This window comes from Myxocyprinus asiaticus, chromosome 27, assembly GCF_019703515.2.
Source record: "Myxocyprinus asiaticus isolate MX2 ecotype Aquarium Trade chromosome 27, UBuf_Myxa_2, whole genome shotgun sequence".
NCBI lineage: Eukaryota > Metazoa > Chordata > Actinopteri > Cypriniformes > Catostomidae > Myxocyprinus > Myxocyprinus asiaticus.
The window spans coordinates 15384582-15410783 of NC_059370.1; the positions used below are offsets into that span (position 1 = coordinate 15384582).

The 26202-nt window shown below is 38.0% G+C and overlaps 1 protein-coding gene across 2 annotated transcripts; it reads left to right on the forward strand.

The window, feature by feature from the left end:
- Window positions 1-470: 470 nt before the first annotated feature.
- On the forward strand, window positions 471-25135 carry LOC127417758 (histone-lysine N-methyltransferase 2D-like). Of its 2 annotated transcripts, XM_051657958.1 has the most exons (11): window positions 471-646; window positions 7036-7136; window positions 7275-7380; window positions 8124-8141; window positions 13325-13678; window positions 17455-19160; window positions 19547-19602; window positions 19784-21828; window positions 24697-24760; window positions 24916-24974; window positions 25072-25135. In XM_051657958.1, exons 1-7 carry the CDS (start codon window positions 565-567, stop codon window positions 19580-19582), a joined length of 2403 nt encoding a protein of 800 aa, XP_051513918.1. In that variant the 5' UTR covers window positions 471-564; the 3' UTR covers window positions 19583-19602; window positions 19784-21828; window positions 24697-24760; window positions 24916-24974; window positions 25072-25135. The 2 variants fall into 2 exon arrangements, with proteins under 2 accessions (XP_051513918.1, XP_051513917.1); XM_051657957.1 differs by lacking the exon at window positions 25072-25135 and having other exon boundaries at window positions 24697-24972.
- The last annotated feature ends 1067 nt before the right edge of the window (window positions 25136-26202 follow it).

Consider the following 26202-nt stretch of genomic DNA (forward strand, 5'->3'; position numbering starts at 1 on the left):
GTTTCACCATGGTATATTTTGTAAATTTACAGTAACCACAAAATTAACCATGGTACTATATTAACAACATATTACTGTACTCATCATTCACCCTGACTAAATCACTGCGACAACATTTATATTTATTATTATCTATTATTTTAAGTAGTATTAAAGGAAATATTAAGAGTGGAAACAGGAAATCGGATAGGAAAAAGAGTGACAAAACTGCAGTCGCTAAGACAACAGTCCACACTCACACCATCTTTACTCCTCACTCCACTGTAGCAACACATATTTAGTTTGTTGTATATTTCTGTGGTTCCACCAGACTATTGGGGTGCAAATAGCTGCACTGGGTGGCAGATGCTATTTACACCGGGGTGCAAATAGACACTCCAAAAAAGAAACCGCATGAGGGGGGCGTGTCCGTGAATCCTGTCTGGGGGAGGAGGATTAATAAGTGAGTTGAGCGATTGCCCCTCCTCCCTCTTCAAATATTTTCGCACATGCAGTCATTCATTGAGCCTCTTCAGCACTAGCGCGCAGCTTTGCTTCCTGCCGAGTCCAGTGGCTGTTTGGACGATGTTTGTGTGCAGAGCAGCCTGGCAGAGGTGTGGGCCTCTGGCGCGACAGTCCCTGTATCGCGCGCACAACTATAGAGATGGTGAGGGACCTCTTATCTGTCTAGCTGATGATACACGTTTCCTTTTCGTTAAGTGGGGTCATTGCAGTGGTGCATCTGATATGTTGATGAGTCTCGCGATCTGTTCATTGTAATAATTCACAAATCTTTGAACTTTGTTTGTATTAAAATGTGATTTTCCTTGCGCGGTACATTAAAATGTATCTAAAAATTACCCTGTTACATTTTGGGGAGGATGGAGAGCGGTTTAGGGGTAAGAGGACATGAAGGTCAGTTCCATTGTTGGAGCGTATCTGTGCTTCACACTTTTTAAATGGCCTTTAAGTAATGATCACGCTTTTTAGTGCCAGTCAGAGGATGTTGCACGCTCGAACTGCAGCGCAGAACACAATAATGTAGCCATCTTGGGCAATGCAATCCTAATACTACTTTTGCATACGTTTATTACTGAAAACATTGTGTTTTCAGTAATAAAGAAGCCACGTGCATTTTGAACTTTGCAGAGTTAGGTCGACTCATGAACAATAATTCAATTAATTTTGCTCCAGCAAATGCATTCGTTCTTTACTAAATGGACTATCGAAACGTGATGTTTGACATTATGGTGCAAAAGTATTCGTTGCGCGCTTGATTTGTGACCTTCAGTGCCACACGAGTGGTTCCACGCACAACTCACGTGGTCTTGAACGTGTGACGGTGGTCGAGATGTATAGACGCAGGCACGCGGACCTGCTGGAACTCAATGTCCTTCTTCCTTTTAGTTTAGTGAGCGGCTGCACTTGATTGTATAGGATAAGTGTAAATGAAAATAGAGGTTCAGGTGTTTTTAATGCAGGTTTTGAGAATGAAATGCTGAAAATATTAGATAACGGGTCAAATATACATTCAATCAAGCAGGGATCTAGTCACGCCAGCTGTTTTGCCCTGAAAACAGATATTTCCTGAGAAAGTAGACATGAGTGAATGGAGGTTACACTTGTCAGGCATTACTTGCTTAAAACCTTTCATTTGAATTCTTGTTCCAGTATCACGCTGTGCGAGATCTATTTGCAGAGGGAGATTTTTAGGGCAGTTCTTTGAACAGTTAATGTCCTGTAGTGGTTATATCACATTTTCTTTAAAAGTGCCATGTTCTAAGGTAGTTGGGGATAAACCAGCAGATTGATCAAGCCGATATTTGGCCGTTTTAAGATTATTGGCGTCTGCCAATACCCAGCCTGCTTGGCCGACTAACAGATTTGGTAGTTCGCCCTAATGTCAGTGACAAGCCCATAGATCAGGGGTCAGCAACCTTTTTGACATGGAGTGACATTTTTTTATTTTCCTGGTTAATGGTTGGGTCAAAGGGTGTGCAAAACCTACTACTTCTCTCACTAACATTTTGGAATTCAGTTTTTATTTATTATTAATAACCCAACAATTATTTATTGTTGTCTAGTTTGTCAGTATGAAATGATACAGTATTATTTTGTATAACTTTGAGGATTTATTGTATACAATAGTAATATATATATATATATATATATATATATATATATATATATTATTTACTTTTGCACCTGGAGGCTGCAGTGTATTGTTCAACATGTTGTAAAAGGCAGTATTTTATGTGAGCATCGTAGGCAACATTCGTAGCAGTATTGTAACAGTAAACATTCAAGGCATGGTGGCAAATGTTTATATATGCTTAAGTATATGGGCCCCAGAGCTTATATAAGGCCTCCTCAACAGGGCCCCATGACTATAAGGTCCCCCAGCCCTCTTATAGGACCCTTTTGCCTTCCTGTTTCAAATTCAATTTTATGAGCAACTCTTTAACCATATAACGCTGCATATTTCATATATGATACATGACTTTCTAAAGCCTCATCATACACATCATGATGATGATGTAATGTCTACTGTCTCCCGGTGAAAATTTTCATGCTGTACTGGAAGTAGAAGACCTTGTTATATAATTGTCCAAAATAGCTACCATCATGATTTGATGCACTCATCTTTTTTATGTGAAATCTTTGCTGATTTTGAAGTAAGATAAAGTCAAGACAGACTATAATGTTGTCTGACAAAACCTTGTCTGAAAGTTTAAAATAGTTTGAAATGCTTGAAGTTAAATTTTTACAGGTGTAACGGTAAGAGAATGAAAGAAAGAAAGAAGAGAGCATCTTACAATAGATTAAAGGGCTAAGATTTGACATCTGAAGTTTGAAATCACGAACATCCCAAAACGGACTCTTTAACTCATTTCAACATTCTGTCATGTAATGTAGTCTAGGGAACTTTTGGACACTTTGAAAAGGCATAAATAATGCCTTAGCAGGACTTTTTGATGGAAGAATAATAATGGTAGCCAAGTTGTAGGGTCATTTCAAACAGAATTTCCCAAAAAATTACCAATTGACCACTTTTTTTGAGCCCCACACCTTTCAGCCATTCGAAGCTCTCACAATGGAGGGTAAAGTCTTTGAAGGAAATAGGGTGTAGGCATGATCACTTCTGAATGGAACGCACCCCATCATTCAGATGAGTTGAAAAGATAGCTGTTTCTCACCCACACCTATTATATCGCTTATTGCTTCTTATATGACTTCTGAAGATATTAATTTAACCACTGGAGACTTATGGATTACTTTTATGTTTCCTTTTATGTGATTTTTGGAGCTTCAAATTTCTGGTCACCATTCACTATGGACCTACAGAGATATAGATATTTTTCTAAATATCTTTGTGTTCTACTGAAGAAAGTCATTCACATCTTGGCTGGCATGAAGGTGTATAAATAATAAGAGAATTTTCAATGTTTGATGTAGTTAAAATGTTTCATAATTTATTATGGCCCCTTTAAATATATGCATTTTGTAGGCATAATTTGTAGTATTTACACTGAGTTTACATTATCTATAACAAACGTTAAAATGGTACTGTCTCTTTAAGAACAGTGGCTGTTCAGTGAATGTGTTTGCGGTTCCTTTACCACATCCATGCTGTGTGTTTGAATTAATCTGACTGTACATAACAGAATCGGTATTAAAAGAGACTTAAATTAACAAAAACAGATTACGTAGGTCTCAACTTTAAAAGATAATTGGACCGGGGGGGCCCTAAAAGAAAATTGGCCCCGGGGTCCTTGCTAGTCATAATCCGCCCCTGCCTGCACTAAAAACAATCAAGATGCGGCACAATGAATGAAACAGAACGCAGATGTTTCGACATGCTTTTTTGAGACCTGAAGTTATTTTTAACTTGACACAGTGTCTAAAAATATGCCAGTCCTGCGTGAGACACTGAAGAAATAGCAAGACAAGGTACAGCGGGTATGGATGTTCGTCCAGTGCGTGTTTACAAAGGAAAACAATGGAAAAACAGCAGACGCACACAAAAACACTTTCGGTGTGAACGGCCCCTAACACATCGGTTCCTGCGTATGTGAGTGAGAGTGCGTGGGCGAAACAAGTTTGGAAGGACTATTTTTTTATTTTATTTTATTTTTTTTCATAAATTACAAACCCGAACACAAAATCCTACTTGAAAAACTGACTTAAAAACCCAGCGGACCTCTAATGTGAACCGCTCTGAGAGCACTGACAACAACGTATTCACGCCACACGTGTACCCAAAATAACATGTCACCCCTCAAGCGAGTTTTGCTGAGATTTTCTACCGATGTCTGGGGCCCCACAAAATTGTGTGGTTTGCATGGTGATTAAAAGTTAATGTCACAAATTTGCTTATTTTATTACTGATCACGAAATTGTGTGGAATCTTAAATATTTCTTATGTCACTGTAATCATGTAATCACTAGCACGCAAGCAACAGCGAGAGAGGAGCAAGCTATTTTACTTATATGGAAGTTTTTTGCACCTGCATTCCAATCTACATCTTGATGTAATCCTTCCTCATGATCACACAGCGTGTTTTTATCAGTTGAATGGGAGCATAAACACTTTTAAAGTGTGACGAGACACGCACTGCACATTCAAGCCATTCACGCATCACAAGCCGATCAACTATTTAGCCCTTTTCGAATGGCTTGCACACACTGTGTGATCACGAGGAAGGATTAAGCTACATCAAGATGTGGATTGGAATGCAGGTGCAAAAAACGTCATATAAATAAAATAGCCTGCTCTTCTCTCGCTGTTGCTTGCGTGCTAGTAATTACATGATTACAATGACATAATATAAGAAATATTTAAGATTCCACACAATTTCCGCACAGCCATTGACCAGGAAAATAAAAAATGGCACTTCATGTCAAAAAGGTTGCCAACCCCTGCACTAAAGTAAAAAGGAAGGTCTCTGCTTTCAAATTATATGTTTTATGTTTCTATCCCAGACCATTGCTGAAAAATATTCATTTATATGAAGGCTGTCATAAAACAAGAAAAAAGAAAATGGGCTCTAAAGATTACAAACTATTTTCAGAAATTGTCAGAGTTGATGGATTTATTCAAGCATACATTAAATGATTAAGACATAAACAACTGTTTAAGAAAAAAACAAAACAATATGTAGATATACATGTACTGTATGTGTGTGTGTGTGTGTGTGTGTGTGTGTGTGTAATGCAGGGACAATGCTTATGCATGTTCAGTGTGCACATGTGCATATGAATTCATTCTACTGTAGATAAAATCAATGCGGGCTCACAAAGCACTTAAAACACATCCCTTTATTATACTAAGGCATGCGCCTGTACACGATACATGCTAGAGTTTGACCGATAGTGGATTTTGCAGATAACCAATTATCGGCAAATTATTTATGTGACGAGGCTGCAACATCAATAAAATCCGAAAAAGCAGTTTATTGTGCAACCAAAATCCCAATAATAACCAGAGAAATGAAGATTTGGTGGACAATGTGGAACTTTTTACTTTAAATAAGCCCGAAATGCGACTCTTATTTTGAAATTACAGAAATGTGGCTCCATTACAATGCTCTATATGTGAGTATTTACCAAATGAAGCTTTTTATAGCCTATAGATTCACCTGATGAAGAGTTCTGTATTTCAGCAGATGAGGTTTATTGAAAATAAAATATTGGCAACTATCTATATATATATATTTTTTCATTTTTTTCTCCGATAACTGATAGTTTCAAAAAGCCGATATATCGGTCTACCTCTAACACATACTACACAACACACAGCTCGGGGCTATTGATGGAGTTGTTGTGCATCCATTGGCACAGCAGTGGTAAAATACTCTAAAATTTGTTGCATCCTAACCCTTTGACTTTGTTTTATCAAAAACAATACAAAACCCAAAAGAGTCAAATCACTTTTTCGACCAAATGTTTTTCCAAAAACATCCCATTGCCACTTCCGACTCATTTAAAGCTCATCACGTATTATTTGCTGTCATTAAATGTATGATGTGAATATAGGCATTATATCGGGCAACCTCTTTAGATATTGACATCGGTATTGCCCATTGAAAAACCGATGGACCACTAGTCTAAGGAAACATGTCTCAATTTCTGTTGGCTTCACCCTTTGACTCCTGAGACAGATAAACAGATTAGCTGGTATAAATAACACAGTGGTGTCTAGAACCCATTAGCTCTGGCTGGGCACAAGTGACTGGATTAACTAATGAGAATATTGGAAGCACTCCTAGCATTCTCTGAAACCATCTCCTACACTACAATAATGGTGTGAATGATCTTTGTGCTCCAAGCTTGATTTGACCACAATAATGGTTTTCTAAATTTAAACTGCTTCTTGCCTTATAACATCCTTTTTATTTTTAGGACAAGGAACTGTCAGCACTTGGGAGACAGTCTTGATAGACATCCAAGTTGTTCATATTATATAAGCATTTTGTAAGATATATTACAAGATTGATTTATTGAGTAATCATCTAAACAAGGGCTTTGATAATTCCAACCATGCATTAAGAGGAATTATTGAATGATAGTTTATATAGACATAACTGTTTTAGTTGGGCTTTTCCTGCATACAGAGAGTCTGAACCCTGAGTTAGTTGTCGATTTAATTTAACTGCATTTTAGGACCCCACAACCAGTGAAGTGTAAAAATGCTGTTAGCTTAATCTCCACCATAATCCTGAGTCATGGAAAGGCAAGAATACTGTGGTTAAGTATCTAGATGAATGCTGACAGGCATATTTATAGGTACCTAAAACCATTGTCCAAAATCCAATCAGGGAATGACCTACTGGGTAGAAAGAAGCTCAAGACCTTCCTGGGATGCCCTGGAGGTCAATCTTTGTGCCAGTCACTTTAAAGATTCCTGGGGGGGGGGGGGGGACTATTTGGAACAAGAATGTCAATGAGAAGAAGAACCCCTGTAATCATTTCACAATGACAATGTTTAGAGATAAACTCACACATTGCCTGAATTCAATGTGCAGTCAATAATAATAAAAATTCTTCTCTTTGTAGTAGTTCCTCGGAGGCTTATGTCATCAGTTCCTGGCGGCTCAGGCGAGAATATCCTTTATGCCATCCTCTGTGGTGGGACTTTTGCAGGTGCCTTAGCATATGTAAGTCCCGTCAAAACCCAAAGTCTAATTATTATCTTATATTAAATCTTAATGGATGTTTTGTGTTGATGTACATTGTATTGTGATGTCAGACCATAAAGTTGAATTAATTAATATTTTGATTGACTTCTATGATAGGCTTACAGGACTGTGGCAACAGACCATGCCCGTTTTGTTGACCGTGTTTCTGAAATTAATGCTCGCCCCAAGTCAGAGTGGAAGCCCAAACCATGGCCACCCAAGAGTAAGTCGAATCTACTGTCCCATGCCACTGAATGTACATACAGATTCTGTTTCCATATTGTACCTTGGTCACTATTTGGATTCAGACAAGCAGTTTCGGATGACCTGTTCAAACATTTCTCGTTTGCATGAGTGGAAATCATTTACCTGGTTACAGAAAGAGTACTGGCAGTTTAGCTTTCTCATGCCAGTCAGGTTTAATATAATATAAAGGTGAAAGATATAGGCATCTATAAAATCTTAGGCATTAGTGGTATCAGGAAGGTGAGTATATGTTGTTAGAAGGCCATTGCTGGCCTTCCAGCATAATTGCAAAAACAACAAAAGACACGCTGGTGTGTGAGAGTATGCAGATGACATTTGGCCAGACCGCTGAGGTTGCACCCTCTCACATTTCTCTTGTGGTCAGCGCAGTAGCGTCAGACAGCTGAAAGTTGCAATTTTAGTAATGTCACGGTCCTGCCAAGTCCACTTCCACCACTTTAAATGATTTGTATCACATCCAACTTCCTCTTTCTGCATCTGAGCCAAAGTGCTATAGAGAGTCTTATCTAAATGACACCTGTATAAAGTGCTTTCTTATTCATGTACTATAAATAAAGGAACATTATATGTTGTTATGGCTTCTGATATTGATTATTCAGATGCAAAGTAGCTTCATACAGCAGCATCAGGTTTCATTAACAGATTTCAGGTGATAATGAAACACCATTTAATCTTTATGCATTTTTCTGTTGTTTTTAGGTGGGGAGGAAGGTGATGGTGAGTTCATGTGTGATCTTATTTTTTTGTTATAATGATTGTTTACTAAATATCTTCATCATTACTTTAACTTGAAAAGTAGGCAAATAATGTAAATTTCAAGATTATTGGCATGGATGGGCTGTGTGAGTAGAATTACTGTCTGTCTTGCAGGGGTGTAAAGTAATTGAGTAAAAATACTTAAGTATTACACTTAAGTATTTTTTTGGGGGGATTTGTACTTGAGTGAAATTTAAACAGAATACTTGTACTTTTACTTAATTACATTTCCAAATAATTTGTTTACATTTTTACACCTTAGAATTTTATTTAAACTTGAAAAGTGCTCACTACGTTTTTGCAGATCATTTTCTTTTATTTTACTGGACTGAAGCCACCCTTTTACTGCATCCGACAACTGACAAATTGACAAACGGCAGAGTGTCGCATTGCAACTGTGTGGAGTTCCGACCATCTGCAGAGGCGGAATTATGGATCTGATTTGAGCTTCTGATGCATTGAAATATTTGTGCGACTAGACCGTATGTGACTGCCTGACTGAATGTGATGTATTCATTCAAAACTGTGAGCACAAAGTGAGAAATGTTGACATTTTTTGTCCTAAACTTTATTCTAAACACCTGCTACTTCTACAGATTGGAGAGTTATGAAATTATCAAAAATTATCATTCTCGTTGCAAATTTTATATATATATATATATATATATAAAACAAACAGCTTGTACATGTCATTTATTTCTACACTTGCCTTCATATTTAAATCATATCTATGAATTTTTACTTCCTATTTGCTGAATTATTGTTGTTGTTAGGCAACTATTAATTATAATAATAACTATAAAACCAGCAGTGATAATGATGATAATAATGATAATAAAAATAATGGAATTTGAGTAAATATTAATTATGAATTTTATTGAAGTCATCCATCTGCTGGTAGCAAACCTCAGAAAACAATTCACAAAACCAACAACATTACTAACTTTCTCCAAAGCTTGTTTTTTTAATTTTTTTTTTTTATCTTTCTCTATGTCTCAAGGGGCTGGGTGTTCTGACATCGCAATTCATGAGTGCCTTCTCCCATTGTGTAGCTGTGGCAATGTTTTTGCAAAAACAAATTATCTGGTTCATTACACATCTCAGGGCAGTTCCGAAGTGAAATGCCCACTGTGTGGTGCTAAAAGCAAGTGAAATGTTCTCCTGAACAGATGAGGTTTTTAAGGTTTGTGTTCTATCAAGATTGAAATCAACATAACCTACCTACATCCCTACCCTAAACCTTAAACCAGAACCTAACTGATAGTGTCATAAAAGCAAATGTGAGATGAAAATCAAAATTTCTGAAGCAACCACATCATTTTGTGGTGCTTCTATGACACTTTGGGCTCACGTGTGGTCTCGTGTGCTCTTCAAGACTCGTACCCTGGTCCTTTGTATCACATATGCAACACTATCAGTTGAGCTACCACACAATTAGATCACACTTAAACAAGCTTGTAAATGTAGTTGGTTATGTAATGCAAATGTTAAAGTTAGTCATGCGCTGTAGTAAAAGTGTTTATATGTCATACGATAGCATCATGTGAGGAACAGAGCAAAAAGTGTTTATGAACTGATAATCTGCCATTTGACTTGTGATTCGAGTGAAAGGGGATAAAAGTCATTGTTATTGTTGCCCATCTAGTGCTCATTTCACCAGGAAATTGCTGTGTTACATACAACAGGCCACATAAAAATCATTTTGTAAAATGTAGTTATTGTAACATGATTATATGACCAGGTTGTGGATGCCACTGGGGGAGAAATATGACAGTTGTTGGAGACCGTAAAAAGGCAACTTTCAAGCCAATAGAATTTAACAACATCCTCTCTCACACAATCTCCTCTCTTGATTTCATTCTAGCTAGGAAAAAAGTTACTTTTTACTTTTTTAATACTTAAGTACAAATGAATGTGAATACTTTTTTACCTTTACTGAAGATACTTTTGAGTAAAATTTTCACTCGGTATGCATACTTTCACTTAAGTATAATTTCTGAGTACTTTTTACACCCCTGCTGTCTTGTGAAACGTTCAATTTCTCCCAAAAATTGTCCTAAAAATGGGATCCATTTACTAAATTTTGTGGTTGAACATGCATGATTTGAAATGAGTGACGAGTATGTTTAGAAGTTATTACTGTGTAAATTGGAAATGTACTATAGCCTCAATTTCTATACATTAGGGTTTTGGATTAACTACTGTAAGTGATCACACCCCCTGCCTTTTGTTCAACAATGTCTCCACCCATTCAGCCGATCCTGACACCTTATTGGATCATCACTGCAAAGATTACATCTTTGGCACAAAGTTTATGACCTGTTCTGATTAATATTTGCTCTATTAATATCAAGTAGGGTCAAGTAAATCCTGAAGGTTTATGAATGTTGTTCTTTGAAATAACTATAATGGGAAGGTGTTGGTAGAATATTTAACAACTCTTGGAAACTATTGGAAAACTGCAATGGTGAAATCCTAATGGCTTGTTTACATGGAGCCTTCAGATCTGTTTCAGTGAAGCATTTGGAAGAAAATGGCTAAAAATTGTGTTAGCTATGATTGCACTCTGAACTAAATAAGCTTAAATCTTATTTATGGATTTATAGGGATTGATGCATTTGTTTATTGATATTTGTTGTTTATAGGTATTGATTTATGTGTTTATTGGACACTGAATAGCTGTCTTCATATCTTACCCTTGTAACCAACCTGATCTTCTGATCCTATTTGTCAGAAAGCCTGTTAATCAGAACTTGGTGCCACTTTCTTTGACACTGTATCACACATCTTTTAAATTTACAATCTATTTTGATCTGTCTACACCCTGCAGAGGTTTTCAAACTGGGCGGAAAGGCATTTTGTGTAGGGGCTCCACAAAAATTTGAGTGTGAAAAAGAATTTGTGTTATTTGACATTATTACTGTTTTATTCAAAATTCATGAGATTATTCACATTTATTTTATTCTATGAAAAGACAGTTCTATTGACAGGCAACAGTAAGAAATAAAAACAAATCTGCTTTTATATATTATAAAAAAAAATTAAAAAAACGTATTCGTAAGAAACAAGGGTTGTATTTAAAGGGATATTTCTCCCAAAAATGAAAATTCTCTCATCATTTACTCACCCTCCTGGCATCCCAGATGTGAATAACTTTCTTTCTTCTGCAAAACACAAATTGTGATTTTTAGAAGAATATCGCAGCTCTTTTGGTCCATACAGTGCAGTCCAAAATGTTTACGGCCCAAAAAGCACATAAAGGCAGCATAAAAGTAATCCAAATGACACCAGTGTTTTAATCCATGTCTTCAGAAGCGATATTATAGGTGTGGATGAGAAACGGATCAATATTTAAGTCCTTTTGTGCTAGAAACTCCCTGCATGAAGAATGTGATTCACCAAAAACAATAAGAAGAAAATGAAAGTGGAGACTGACTGGGCAGGAAGGAGAATTTATATTAAAAAAGGACTTAAATATCGGTCTGTTTCTCACCCAAACCCATCATATTGCTTCTGAAGACATGGATTTAACCACTGGAATCTTATGGATTACATTTATGCTGACTTATGTGGTTTTTGGAGCTTCAAAGATTTGGCACCCTTTCACTTGCATTGTATGGACCAACAGAGCTGAAATATTCTTCTAAAAATCTTCATTTGTGAAGATCTTCATCTTCAAGTATGTCATACACATCTGGGGTAGTGTGAGGAAATGATGAGAGAATTTTCATTTTTGGGTGAAATATTACTTTTAACTATTTTCTGTATAGCTGCTTTGGAACAACATTTATTGTGAAAAGTGCTATACAAATACATTTGAAATGAATTATGAAGATGTTTCTCTTTGGGTTTATATATCTAACCTAAAACTTTTTCTGCTTATATTTTAATCATTTATTTTGACTTTAGTACGATGACAATATAAAAGCCAATTATTCCATTTTGCAAACACGTCTTTATAATATCACGTTTACTGTTTTTCTCACAAAAGGGGTCCTTCGCAAGGAAATCATCATATTTGGGGCTCCTCTGTGTTAAAAGTTTGAAAACCTCTGCCCTAGTACACTGTCATTTTCTCTCAAAACCCTCTTTTTCCTGACTTCTTTACCTGTTGTCCTCTTTAACCTCGTTGCAGTCCAGAAAGACTTGCCAGCTAATGTGTTTAGTAGAATTTTGACCATTCTGAATTATATGCATCTAGACACTCAATTAATTCTGTGGTCTCTCATGTACCAAATCAGAACTTAGTGAGCAAAATATTGCAAAACCGACCACAAAACATCAACTAAAGTTAGCTTACTAACCTGAAGCATCTCTTTCTTACCTTTTCTAACTGTCTCTTTGTTCTGACTCTTTCCAGAGTGTTAACTAATCTGGACAGTCGGGGCTGGGCACCTATAGTCATCAGTCAGGACTTTTTGGATCACTCTCTCCTGAGCTATTGAATTTCTGATTTCTCTATTGAACTGATATTTCTCGCTAAACATTCTTCTCACAATTTAAAAATGTATTTAGAATGTATTGCACCAAAATTAAATTTTTAAAAGACATGTAAAAGAAAGCCTCCCTCTGTGGGTCAGCTAATTAAACATACACAGCAAAGCCCCTTTGGTTGTTATTCTGTGTTGCTGGAATTTACAGAGTTGCTGGTACTGCTAACTTTGAACAGATGGTAAGGCTAAACCATCTTTGTATTCCTTCTCCTCACCTGTCCTTTTAACCCATTTCTCCCTGTTGTTTCTGTTGCATTTCTTTATCTCCACCCTACCTCCTCATTCTTGGGATTTGCATGCTGTATGCAGTGATTGGTTTTTGTTTGATTTTGACCAAGCTAGATTTTATTTTTATCTATTTTTATTTATTTTTTTACACCCCTGTCTATGTGTGAAAGCTTTTGAAACAGACCTGGTGGCAATGTAGATTTTATATAATGTTAATAAGTGGGTCGTTAGTGAAATGTGAAAGTCTGATTTTTCATTTATTATAGGATTAATATCATAAGTTTTTTTTTTTTTTTTTAATGTATTTTTTTTATTTATTTTTTATTGTAATGCTCACAGCTAGTGAAAGTCCAATATATCAGCCAGGCTAATTAACCAGACAATATCTACCAATAACTTACATTTTTCTTCTCTGTTGTTTAGAAGAAGGTGGAGAAGAGGTAGCAGGTGGGGTAGAGGACGGAGAGGTTGAAGAAATAGCTGAGAGCACAGCCAAGGAGGAAAACATAGCTGCTGAAGCTGAGGCAGCATCAGAGGTCCATCTGGGAGCGGTTGAGTCGGCAGGAACTCTGGAGACTGTTGTGGAAACCGTTGCCGAGACGGTTGTAGAGACTGCAGAAGTTGTCGCTGAGGTGGCAACGGTTGTCGCTGAAGCAGCAGAAGAGGTGGCAGCAGTGGCAGAGGAAGTGAAGAAGGTAGCAGAGGAAGTAGAGGAAGCAGCAGAGGCTGTTGTAGCTCCTGTCATCCAAGCTGAAGAGCCTACATCAGAGAGCAATGGTACGCCACCAGCCTCCCAAGAGGAGGCAGTAACAGAAGCTACTGAAACAGAGGCCTGAATGGTCCATGGGTACACAAACACTCACACAAACACACAATACATGACTCATTATCAGCAAATGTCCTAGATAGCAGAATATTCACCATCACTCTATATCCAAGTTGCCTTTACATGACAAGAAACAATGCACGACAGTCTAATATATACCGTAGAACAGGATTCAGAGAGAATTAACTTGGTTTTATTGCTCAAAACCTCCAGGTCCCCCCCACCAAGTAGATTCTGTAGTTGTTAACTGGAACTTGAAGGAGCTGGGAGCAAAATTGGCTTAATTTAATGATGTATGTGATTGTATATTCTACATTGTACTGTACTGTCTTTGGTTACCTAGGTGAGTATTAGAGCAGTATTCTGAGTATTTTTATGCTGTTGTAATGTCCTCTCACAAAATGTCCACACAGTGTCTTGTGTATTTTTGTTATTCCTAGGGTCTGCTGGAAATATTTGGAAAATAACTTCTTTATTTTAATTGACTGAATAGATATTTCCATCTTGAATTCTTATCCAGCTGCTCGGGCAATTTAGATGTGATGTCATCACCAAGGGACAAGCTGCTATGAAATTTAGGAGGTTTTATTAATGATCTTTTTCAAGTAATGATAAACGTAGAAACCACTGTGAAAATCCAAAGTTGCTACTTTTTTGTGAAATGTGAACAGACATTCCACCAGACATACCTGCCACTTTTCCAGACCATCTGCTCCTGCTCTCCTCTTTTCTTGCACTCACTTTCTCACAGTCTTCTTAACCTCACTGTTGACAAATCTGAGCCAGCCTCCAGTAACTTAACCTCTGGCCTGCCTTACCTCCTCTCTAAGTCTCGATAGCATGCAAAGACACAGAAAAGCTGCAAATGAATTTGTATTGTTATTCCTCTGTAATAACAGTAACAGTGCTGTGATTCATTTTTTGGTATTGTTAAAATGAGAGATGTGTAAAAGCCTTTTGGCCTGTGCTTCTCTGCCAGATATCACTTAGTTGGTACACGCCAATTGATATTGTGAAATTGCATACCCTAATTCTAATGGTGTCTTTTGCTGCCCTAAATCCCTAGAAACTAGGCCAGCTGTGTTTCTGTATTAGCCTGTCCTTTATATTCCTCTGTACAGCTGAACAGACAGGGAACTTAATAACTGACAAGGAACTCAAGGATGTGTGTGATTAATTAAATTACTCGTTTACCTGGAAAATTGTTATCGTGTAATAAAAGATGAATAAGGGATTTGAAGCCATTTTAATAAAATTGAGAAGTATCAAAACGATATTCTGTGTATAATTTTTTCCTTAAATTCTGCTCTTACAAAGTGAAGTATTACATCTTAAAAATGATAAGTTCCTCCTCTCTTTATTTTGAAGCTGCAATTTTAAAATGCTCAATTTAGGTTAAAGTTTATTGGTGTCCTGATGAAACATGTTTACATGTAGTGATCCCATCCATAGTTTCGTCTCTTAATTTTTGTTGTGGTCAAATTTATGGTGTGTCAATTTCTTGGTGGTATTTGGCAGTAAAGCCATTTTATACAGTGCATCCGGAAAGTATTCACAGCGCTTCACTTTTTCCACATTTTGTTATGTTACAGCCTTATTCCAAAATGTATTAAATTCATGATTTTCCTCAATTCTACAAACAATACCCCATAATGACAACATGAAAGAAGTTTGTTTGAAATCTTTGCAAATTGATTAAAAAAAAAGAAAGAAAAAAAGAAGAACAAAAAAATCACATGTACGTAAGTATTCACAGCCTTTGCTCAATACTTTGTTGAAGCAACTTTGGCACCAATTACAGCCTCAAGTCTTTTTGAGTATGATGCTACAAGCTTGGCACACCTATTTTTGGGCAGTTTCTCCCATTCTTCTTTGCAGGACCTCTCAAGCTCCATCAGGTTGGCACAGCCATTTTCAGATCTCTCCAGAGATGTTCAATCGGGTTCAAGTCTGGGCTCTGGCTGGGCCACTGAAGGACATTCACAGAGTTGTCCCGTAGCCACTCCTTTGTTATCTTGGCTGTGTGCTTAGGGTTGTTGTCCTGTTGGAAGATGAACCTTCACCCCAGTCTGAGTTCCAGAGCGCTATGGAGCAGGTTTTCATCAAGGATGTCTCTGTACATTGCTGCATTCATCTTTCCCTCGATCCTGACTAGTCTCCCAGTTCCTGTCGCTGAAAAACATCCCCACAGCATGATGCTGCCACCACCATGCTTCACTGTAGGGATGGTATTGGCCAGGTGATGAGCGGTGCCTGGTTTCCTCCAGACATGACGCTTGCCATTCAGGCCAAAGAGTTCAATCTTTGTTTCATCAGACCAGATAATTTTGTTTCTCATGGTCTGAGAGTCCTTCAAGTGCCTTTTGGCAAACTCCAGGTGGGCTGTCATGTGCCTTTTACTGAGGAGTGGCTTCCGTCTGGCCACTCTACCATACAGGCCTGATTGGTGGAGTGCTGCAGAGATGGTTGTTCTTCTGGAAGGTTCTCCTCTCTCAACAGAGAAATGCTGGAGCTCTGTCAGAGTGACCATCGGGTTCTTGGTCACCTCCCTGACTAAGGCCCTTCTCCCCTGATTGCTCCAGCTCTAGGAAGAGTCCTGGTGGTTCCAAACTTCTTCCATTTATGGATGATGGAGGCCACTGTGCTCACTGGGACCTTCAATGCTGCAGAAATGTTTCAGTACCCTTCCCCAGATCTGTGCCTCGATGCAATCCTGTCTCGGAGGTCTACAGACAATTCCTTGGACTTCATGGCTTGGTTTTTGCTCTGATATTCACTGCTAACTGTGGGACCTTATATAGACAGGTGTGTGCCTTTCCAAATCATGTCCAATCAACTGAATTGACCACAGGTGGACTCCAATCAAGTTGTAGAAACATCTCAAGGATGATCAGTGGAAACAGGATGCACCTGAGCTCAATTTTGAGTGTCATGGCAAAGGCTGTGAATACTTATGTACATGTGATTTTTTTTATTTTTTTTTTTTTTTTTTTTTATATATACATTTGCAAAGATTTCAAACAAACTTCTTTCACATTGTCATTATGGGATATTGTTTGTAGAATTGAGGAAAATCATGAATTTTATCCATTTTGGAATAAGGCTGTAACATAACAAAATGTGGAAAAAGTGAAGCGCTGTGAATACTTTCCGGATGCACTGTATATCTTGAATAGTGGGAAACTGATAAATGGAGTTGCATACTGTTTACATTTAGACCTAGTGTAATGGTCTCTCACGTTTCCTGACACTGCATTGTAAAGAAACACACAGGTAAATGTATCTGAATGCACTGACTTCTTAAGCACTTTCCTATTTACTGTAGTGAGAATGAACTACTGTATAACTATTTATTAGTATAGTCTCAGTTCTCTCTTTTCTGTTTTCTGTATGTCTTGTTGTCTGTGAATTAGTGTACTTCTGCACAATATATGCTTTGACTGGCTTACCTTTTAAATCTATCATTGTGGAACAGGTTTGGAAAATGCATGTATACACCAGGGTATCCTGTAAATATATGATCTTTAAAGAGGATTTTTAGGAAGATGAACAAAGCCATTTAAAAGGACCCATCACTTCTAGAATATTACTATTCACCATCTTCCTCTAAAAGAAGAGTTTGCTTAAAATATGTTAATGTCAGGAGACCCCTAAATCAGGTATTTGATATCACAGACATCTAATTTGGTTGAGTTTATGAATATTGGGCTGCTTGGTTGTTTTGCAGTGGCTCAGTCACAGTTGATCAGCCCAGTAACTGTGGAAACTGTAGAGCTGGCTGCTGCCTCTGTGATCGAGGTTGTTCCTGTGGAACCTGTAGCAGTGGAAGAAGTGGTTGCTGGACCAGAGGCTTTAGTGACCATTGAAGCAATACCAGACAAGCCTGCTGATGTGCCTGCAGTTGTTGAGTTAAGAAGCAAACTGGAAGCAGATCTGGCACCCATTGCCGCAGTGATCGAGGAGTCACCAGTTTCTCTAGTAACAGCACCAGTAGCAGAGGAGGCACCAGTTGATTCACCTGTTTCCCCAGAAGAGGTACCTATTGCCCATGTAACAGAAGAGGCTCAAGTTTCCACAGTAGCAGAGGAATTATCTGTTGTGATAGAAGAAGCATCTGGTTCCCCATTTGCAGAGGAGGTATCTGTTATCCCACTGATGGAAGAAGCACCAGTTGAAATGGAGGCACCCGTTGCCCCTGTGATAGAAGAGGCTCCAGTTTCACCAGTAGCAGAGGAAGCACCAATAGTGGAAGAGGCACCAATTTCCCCAATAGCAGAGGAAGCACTAGAAGTGGGGGAGGCACCAGTATCCCCAGAAGCAGAGGAGGCACCTGTTGCCTCTGTGATAAAAGTGGCTCCAGTTTCATCAGAAGTGCAGACACCAGTTGCCCCTGTAATAGAAGAGGCACCTGTTTCCCCTTTAGCAGATGAAGCACTAGTAGTAGAAGAGGCACCAATTACCCCAGTAGTAGAAGAAGCACCAATAGTGGAAGAGGCACCAATTACCCAAGTAGTAGAGGAAGCACCAATAGTGGAAGAGGCACCAATTATCCCAGTAGTAGAAGAAGCACCAATAGTGGAAGAGGCACCAATTACCCCAGTAGTAGAGGAAGCACCAATAGTGGAAGAGGCACCAATTACCCAAGTAGTAGAGGAAGCACCAATAGTGGAAGAGGCACCAATTATCCCAGTAGTAGAAGAAGCACCAATAGTGGAAGAGGCACCAATTACCCCAGTAGTAGAGGAAGCACCAATAGTGGAAGAGGCACCAATTACCCCAGTACCAGAGGAAGCACCATTTTCCCTGGTAGCGGAGGAAGCACTAGTAGTGGAGGAAGCACCAGTATCCCCAGAAGCAGAGGTATCTGATGCCCTGGTGACAGAAGAGACACCAGTGTCCATAGAAGCAGATGAGGCACCTTTTTCGTTGGTAACAGTAGAACCTCCTGTTGCTGTGGCTGAAGAAGCGCAGCTTGTTGTAGCAACCGAGGAGGTAGTAGCTGCACATGAGGAAACACCTGGAACCCCAGTAACAGAAGAGGCTCCCTTCATTCCCATAGTTGAGGAGGCCATAGAGGCACCAGCAGTTGAGGAAGTGATGGCAGCAGCATGTTTAGAGATGACTGCAGAAAGTGCAGTTGTGGAGGCTTCAGAAAGTATGTTTGAGGAAGTAGCAGCAAATCCAGTTGTGGAAGTTACAGAAAGTGTGGTTGAACCAGATGTAGAGAGTGCAGTGGTGGCAGATGCTACAGTTGAATCATCAAGTTTACCTGATGTTTTGGAAGATCCTGTTAATGAATCCAAACGAGACTTCATAGTGGTGGTTCTGGAGGGAGCTCCCAATACAGAGAAGAAGCCCAAGGTGCTGGGTGTGTCCCCCTTGACTGGCAGGATCATTCAAGCCCCTGATGATGATAAGGAGTCATCGGGACAGGTAATGGGTAATCTGTTTTAACAATGTGGTGCTGAGGCTTATTTCACTGTATTTCGGTAACAATGGTGATAATTGGAAAGCTGGTTTCACAAAAATACTTAAAATTGGCTGAATAGTGACTCAAAACAGAAAGGTGAATTAGTATCTGAGGAAATGTAAATGTCTGTGTCAGAAAATTTATTTATGGGAGGAATATGTCCAGGAGAACGTTTGGCTCATATATATATATATATATATATATATATATATATATATATATATATATATATATATATATATATATATAGACAAAATATTTCATTTTAATTGATAATGCATTTTCTTGATTATATATCCTGTAACCTAATGTTTATTATCTAAGAGTTGCTTTTTATTATCATTCATAGGGCAAGCGCCATTTGCTTAAGGTACAGATGCATTAGCACCAGATAAGAAATTTATGGTAAAATCTTACTTTTTATATTTATTTGTCTTAAGTTGGTGGGTTTTATCAAATGTAATGTTTGGAAATTAATTTCAAATGCACAGCTCTCAATTAGTTTATTATGTAATATTTTGTGTTTAACATGCATACTAACAGATTGCTTTCTTTTGTCTTTTTTTTTTTTTTTTTTTTTTTTCAGTTGTGAGAGATTAGATCTCCTGGGATAGTGAATTTATTCCCTGATTAAGAATTGGCAATATGCCTTCCCCCTTCCCCATATCCTGCTTTCACTTTAAGCTCACCTTCAATTTGACTCCTGGGTTTCATGTGATCTCAGCATTTGCCTAACACCCCAGAATGGGGCTACCTTCCCACTCAGTTGTGAATACACATCTCTTTTCATAAGAACTCCACTGACATTGATGCATAGTTACTCCATGTGAAAATGTACTTGAACATTTTCACTTACTCTTGCATGAAAAGCTGTGACCAATCTTTATACATTTTTTTGCCTTTTTAAAATGGAACTCCACCTTCTGTGTTTTCCAGTCAGTGGCATTATGTAGCCTACTAAACTACAGTTAACCTTACCTCAAACCTGACAGTAGTAGGACATATTTTCTAGTTGCCATGTCAAAAGGTACTATACCAGCAAAGCTGAAAATTTGCCACAAAACACTGCCACACATGCAAACTGATTACCAGTTTTCTCTGGTTAGAGTTCAGGTTCTCCTCTTTCTTTGCTGTTAAGTTTTAAAATCAGCACTATATTAGATCTGAATTATTTTTGAATTCACTAATTTTGTTCCTTTCTACCTCAGCTTGAATCCATTTCCAAATACAAAGACAGTATTCTCCTTTTTACACTTTTCCAACAACCAGTATTGACCTAGCATTTAGTTAGCAACATCAATAGGTCAACAACACAACCAAAGACAAACAGATTAAAGAAACATAATTAATACAGTATCATCTTGTTATAAATTACATTTAATTCATTTCAATCATTCTTTGTATTAAAAGCAAACAGTACAAACGGTGTCCCAGATGGCATCCTCCGGCTGTTTTGCTTTCTTAGATGGGTCTGTTGTGCCATTAACAGTCATCATGAAGCTGGTAAACCCTCCTTTGGTTATAAAACATGTTGCTTGACAAAAGCATAAGAGGTCACTTTCCTTGTTGTAGCAAAAAAAACAAACAACAAAAAAAAACAACCAAGCTTCTTAAGCCTATAATGCACAAATGATACTGACTGAATCAATCTCATTTTAGATGCTTGCAGCACAGGCAATGTGTTATGAAGCATGGATTACTGACAATTAATGACTAGTTATAAAGCACTCTCACCAACTTTTACACAGATTCTAGACTGATAGACTTGACCCAAGAGGGCAAATTAAGGTTAGTAGAAAAATATAGAAATATAAAAAAAACTATTTTGTCTTTAATTAATGTCATACATATTTGAAAAAGGGACCTTGAATGAAAAAAAAGAGGAACTTTCCAGGAATACTGTGAAGGTTTCAGTGTCATAAAGAGTGTGTTCACGGGTGCTTTTTGATGTTTAAAGGCTCAAGGGGTTGTGGTATTTGTGCTGTTTTGTTTCTTTAACTGAAAGCCCTAAACCAGGGTATTTTAACTGTGAATGTATATCAAGGATACATTCAATAAAGTTTCTTTGTGACTGTGTTTGAATGAGAGGTGTTTGTAATTATATTCTACACACACATTATAAACTCATGTTACTTTTAATGTTCTCAATGCATGCCGAGTTTCAACAGAAACAGTTACTATACTGAAGCTCCCATTTTATTGTATTATATCATTCATATTGGTTTTTATTATATATTATATTTGTATCACCCTATTAATTATTACAGATCAGCTATTTTCAAACGGATCTTTCTTAAGTTTGAGCGCGCGCAAGCAGCCATGACGGGCGTTGGTGACGTCACGCGCGGTTGCTGCGCAGTTCGTCAGTCTGATCCTGCTAACGGGAGGCCCGAAGGCAGCTACATAAACATGACCTACTAAAACAACGCAACCTGCAGAAAGCGAATTGTTTTTGTTATTTACACTTACTAAACAGACGTGTTGCATGCGTGGCCTTTATCAACGAGCATCTAGCGCGATTTGAGCAGCTTTAGCGTTAGCCAGTCAATCTAACATTAGCATGTTAACCCAGTGACTGAGTGCTCTCGACTGACCTGCGGCGCTCCAAACGACAATAAATCACGACAAACGGTGAGAAATAGTGTACTTTCCCATCTCTCCACATTTTACATTCAAGTTAATTCATTTATACTTTATTAAAAGGTAAGTAGTTTGTTTTAGCATAGCTGCTAATCATTCAGTTTGACGCAGCTAGCTGTTGTTTACCGATTTATTGCTTCGTGTCAGCTTGTCATGTAAACGTGCAGTATTTATTTTTCCCCTCTGCACTGATCTTTGACAGTGTGGATCCACCTCGTTGGAAACTATTTTGATTATGATTCATACTGACACCTGTTTAAGATCTCAAATTGAGTTTTGTGGCAGGAGAAGCAGTTTGTATGTCAGTAATGACAAACCCCAGATTACTTCTTCATGTCAGTGTTTAAATTTTATCATGCTAGACGAGAAGAGCTGAAATAAAGGGGAAAGCAGAAGAGAAAAAAACAAGCCGTAGACTGGGCAGGAAAGGAAGACGTTTTCTCTTCCTCTTGATTGCCCCCTTTCACAGCTTTACTAAATGCAGTACAAATACAGTTATCTTTGTTTGCCAGAGTATCCATAGTGACAGGATATTGCTTCTTGCATAGTTAGGAAACCTTAAACATGAATTGTTTTGTGCCTTTGGGTAAAATGAGAGTTTGCTGAAGTGACCATAGGCGATTTATAGTTATAAATGACCTGATTTGTCTCTTCAAGTTGTCTAGTTAACAACAGGGTGAATGTTCCAGTCAACAAAATATTCACTGGACAAAAAATAAGTCTTAAAAATAAAATAAATAAATGCACAGCACAACCCTTATTGTTCTTGTACAGTTGCGCTCAAAAGTTTGCATACCCTTGGAGAATTGGTAATATATGTACCATTTTTAAAGAAAACATGAGTGAGCAGGCAAAACACATTTCTTTTATGTCTTATGTGATTCATATTTAACTGTAGGTTATAACAGAATGGCACAATCATAAAACAAAACATGGCAACAAAGGAAAAAAATGAAATGACTCCTGTTCAAAAGTCTTCATACCCTTAGTTCTTAATACTGTGTATTGCCCCCTTTAGCATCAATGACAGCGTGCAGTCTTTTGTAATAGTTGTCTATGAGGCCCCAAATTCTTACAGGTGGTATAGCTGCCCATTCGTCTTGGCAAAATGCCTCCGGGTCATGCAAAGTCTTTGGTCGTCTTGCATGAACCGCACGTTTGAGATCTCCCCAGAGTGGCTCGATGATATTAAGGTCAGGAGACTGTGATGGCCACTCCAGAACCTTCACCTTTTTCTGCTGTAACCACTGGAGGGTCAACTTGGCCTTGTGCTTAGGGTCATTGTCGTGCTGGAAAGTCCAAGAGCGTCCCATGCGCAGCTTTCATGCAGAAGAATGCAAATTGTCTGCCAGTATTTTCTGATAACATGCTGCATTCATCTTGCCATCAATTTTAACAAGGTTCCCATGCCTTTAGCGCTCACACACCCCCAAAACATCAGTGAGCCACCACCATATTTCACAGTGGGGATGGTATTCTTTTCACTATAGGCCTTGTTGACCCCTCTCCAAACATAGCGCTTATGATTGCGACCATAAAGCTCTATTTTGGTCTCGTCACTCCAAATTACAGTGTGCCAGAATCTGTGAGGTGTGTCAAGGTGTTGTCGGGCATATTGTAACCAGGCTTTTTTGTGGCATTTGCTTCTTTCTGGCAACCTGACCATGCAGCTCATTTTTGTTCAAGTATCATCGTATTGTGCTCCTTGAATCAACCACACCATCTTTTTCCAGAGCAGCCTGTATTTCTCCTGAGGTTACCTGTGGGGATTTCTTTGTATCCCGAACAATTCTTCTGGCAGTTGTGGCTGAAATCTTTCTTGGTCTACCTGACCTTGGCTTGGTATCAAGAGGTCCCCGAATTTTCCACTTCTTAATAAATGATTGAACAGTACTGACTGGCATTTTCAAGGCTTTGGATATCTTTTTATATCCTTTTCCATCTTTATAAAGTTCCATTACCTTGTTACGCAGGTCTTTTGACAGTTCTTTTCTGCTCCCCATGGCTCAGTATCTAGCCTGCTCAGTGCAACCACGTGAGAGCTAATAAACTCATTGACTATTTATACACAGAAATTAACCTTTAATTGCCATTTAAACCTCTGTGTGTCACCTTGTGTGTCTGTAACAAGGCCAAACATTCAAGGATATGTAAACTTTTGATCAGGGCCATTTGGGTGATTTCTGTTATCATTATGATTTAAAAAGGAGCCAAACAACTATGTGATGATAAATGGCTTCATATGATCACTATCCTTAAATAAAAGACCGTTTTTTTGCATGATCAGTCTTATTTTCAAAATCAGTGCCAACATTTCACAATTTCTGCCAGGTTATGCAAACTTTTGAGCACAACTGTATAAAACACTCTGTAGAACAGTAGTGATGATATTTCCAGTCGGAAAATAAAACAGTTTTGCCCACAGGATACAGGCCATTTTCTTGCTTTGTTAGTTTCTGCATGTGTTTGTGGATTTGTTTGCTTTTAAGGTGGTCTGTATTTACAGTGCAATACAGTTAAAATACTATATTACAATACAGTAGGCTTGGAAAATGCTAGTGTTTTAAAATCATTGGCCGATTTACGTAAGTAGTCATTCTGACTAGTGTCAGTTCAGTTCCATTGTTTACCAACAGCATAGCTATGATAATATTATATTGTATGTATTTGGCATTATATTGGTCACTGACCACCCTTTCTTAAAATCTTGGTATTGGCATCAAACATTAAATATGTGTTATTGGTTGGGTTCCAAGTGTCCCCAAGTTTTAAAATATATTTTCATTATTTTGTAAATTCAGATACTTTGTTCACATTGTAACACTTGAGCGTTTATGTGAATATCTTTGTTTTTTCTAGGAGAGCAACCCTTATGGAAGCGGAAGATATTTCTCTAGACATTCTGACCCTAAATAATGGATTTGTAACAATTTCTTTATATTTTTGTATAGGGATGTAGACAATTAACTGAGTAACCGGGTTTAAAATTTTGTACGACTGTTAAGATTGGTTAAAAATGAACTGAGAGGTTAACTGAAGAAATAACAGAGATGTGATTTGATGGGTTTTATCATGTAGGGCATGTTCTTATCTACTGCTTTGTTCAAAATGTATATCCTCTTCAAAACTTTTGAAAGGTATGTTGAGGGTTATGTCTTTATTAAGGTTATTAACGTTTTAATGGATGTTATTTTCTAAATATTGCATTAACAAATGCTTGTTTTCTCTTTGCAGGCTGTGACATCAGCAGGAGAGCAGTGGATAAGTGCGGTTTTGACACAGAGGAATGAGTCATGACCTCTGTGGTGATTGTAGATGGTGGAGGGAATATAATGGAGTATGTGACTGGAGATGAGGAAACACAGCAGGTGACGTCTGCACTTGTACAAAACACTCACAGACACAAACACACAAAGATTGTAGAATTAAACTCATATTAAAATTGTAACTTAAGCATAAACTAAAATCTGAATTAATAGGCATTTTTTTGCACTCGAGAGCTAATGTGACACAATGTGTTTTGTGGCATTGTGCAAGACATGTCTCACAGCCATTGCAAAGCACAGGGTAACACTCCTATATCAACATAAGAGAGAACCATATTTTCATGAAGAATGCTTGTCAAAGAAATCCTATGTCACCAGCAAAAGTACATCCCACTTCAAAACAGCTTAACATACATCAGTCATTCATGCATTTGCATATGAATGCAACACCATATGAAAGAAACTCATAAAGCTTAAAGTCTTAAAGCCTTTGTTTGTTTCATTGCCAGGAGGTGTGTCCTGATGGGGTGGAGCCTGTTGAAGAGAATGAGTGTCCTGCAGTGATAGTGGAGCAGGTGAATAGTGCAGATGTGGAGCAGTGCTATGCTGCTCAGGTGTTAGTCTATGATGATCAGAACACTTACCTGGTGCAGGATGTGGCAGAGGAACAAGTTGTGGAGACTGAGTTGCAAGACATGGCAGTGGGTAAGCAATAATTCCACATAGCGAAAAGAGAACACCCTCTACAAAAGAGCTGGACTTGTTATAGTAGAGCAATCAAAACAGTTATGTTATCTCAACATGTCAGCCTCTCCGCTCCATGTAAAATAAAACAGCTTTTACTAGTCTCCTGATATGACTGGATTTTTCATCTTGTTTTGAGTGTACATGATTTTAAAGAAATTCAAAAGTACTACTCATTTCTTTAGGGGTAAACCCTTTTTGAAATGAGGACAAAATGACTAAGTGCACCTTTAAATGTGTTGTTGCTTGTAGACATGACTGATCTGATGCATCTTATCCTGAAAACCCATCAAAATATGGTTGTCTGTGACTTTGCACTTCCAGTCATATGATGGTGAATTTAAATTAATATCCT

Excerpts from the sequence above, each read along its gene's own strand:
- LOC127417758 (XM_051657958.1), top strand. The coding sequence starts at position 565 with ATGTTTGTGTGCAGAGCAGCCTGGCAGAGGTGTGGGCCTCTGGCGCGA. Across the intron at positions 647-7,035 it reads CGCGCACAACTATAGAGATG|TAGTTCCTCGGAGGCTTATG; the intron begins GTGAGGGACCTC and ends TTCTCTTTGTAG. Across the intron at positions 7,137-7,274 it reads TTGCAGGTGCCTTAGCATAT|GCTTACAGGACTGTGGCAAC; the intron begins GTAAGTCCCGTC and ends CTTCTATGATAG.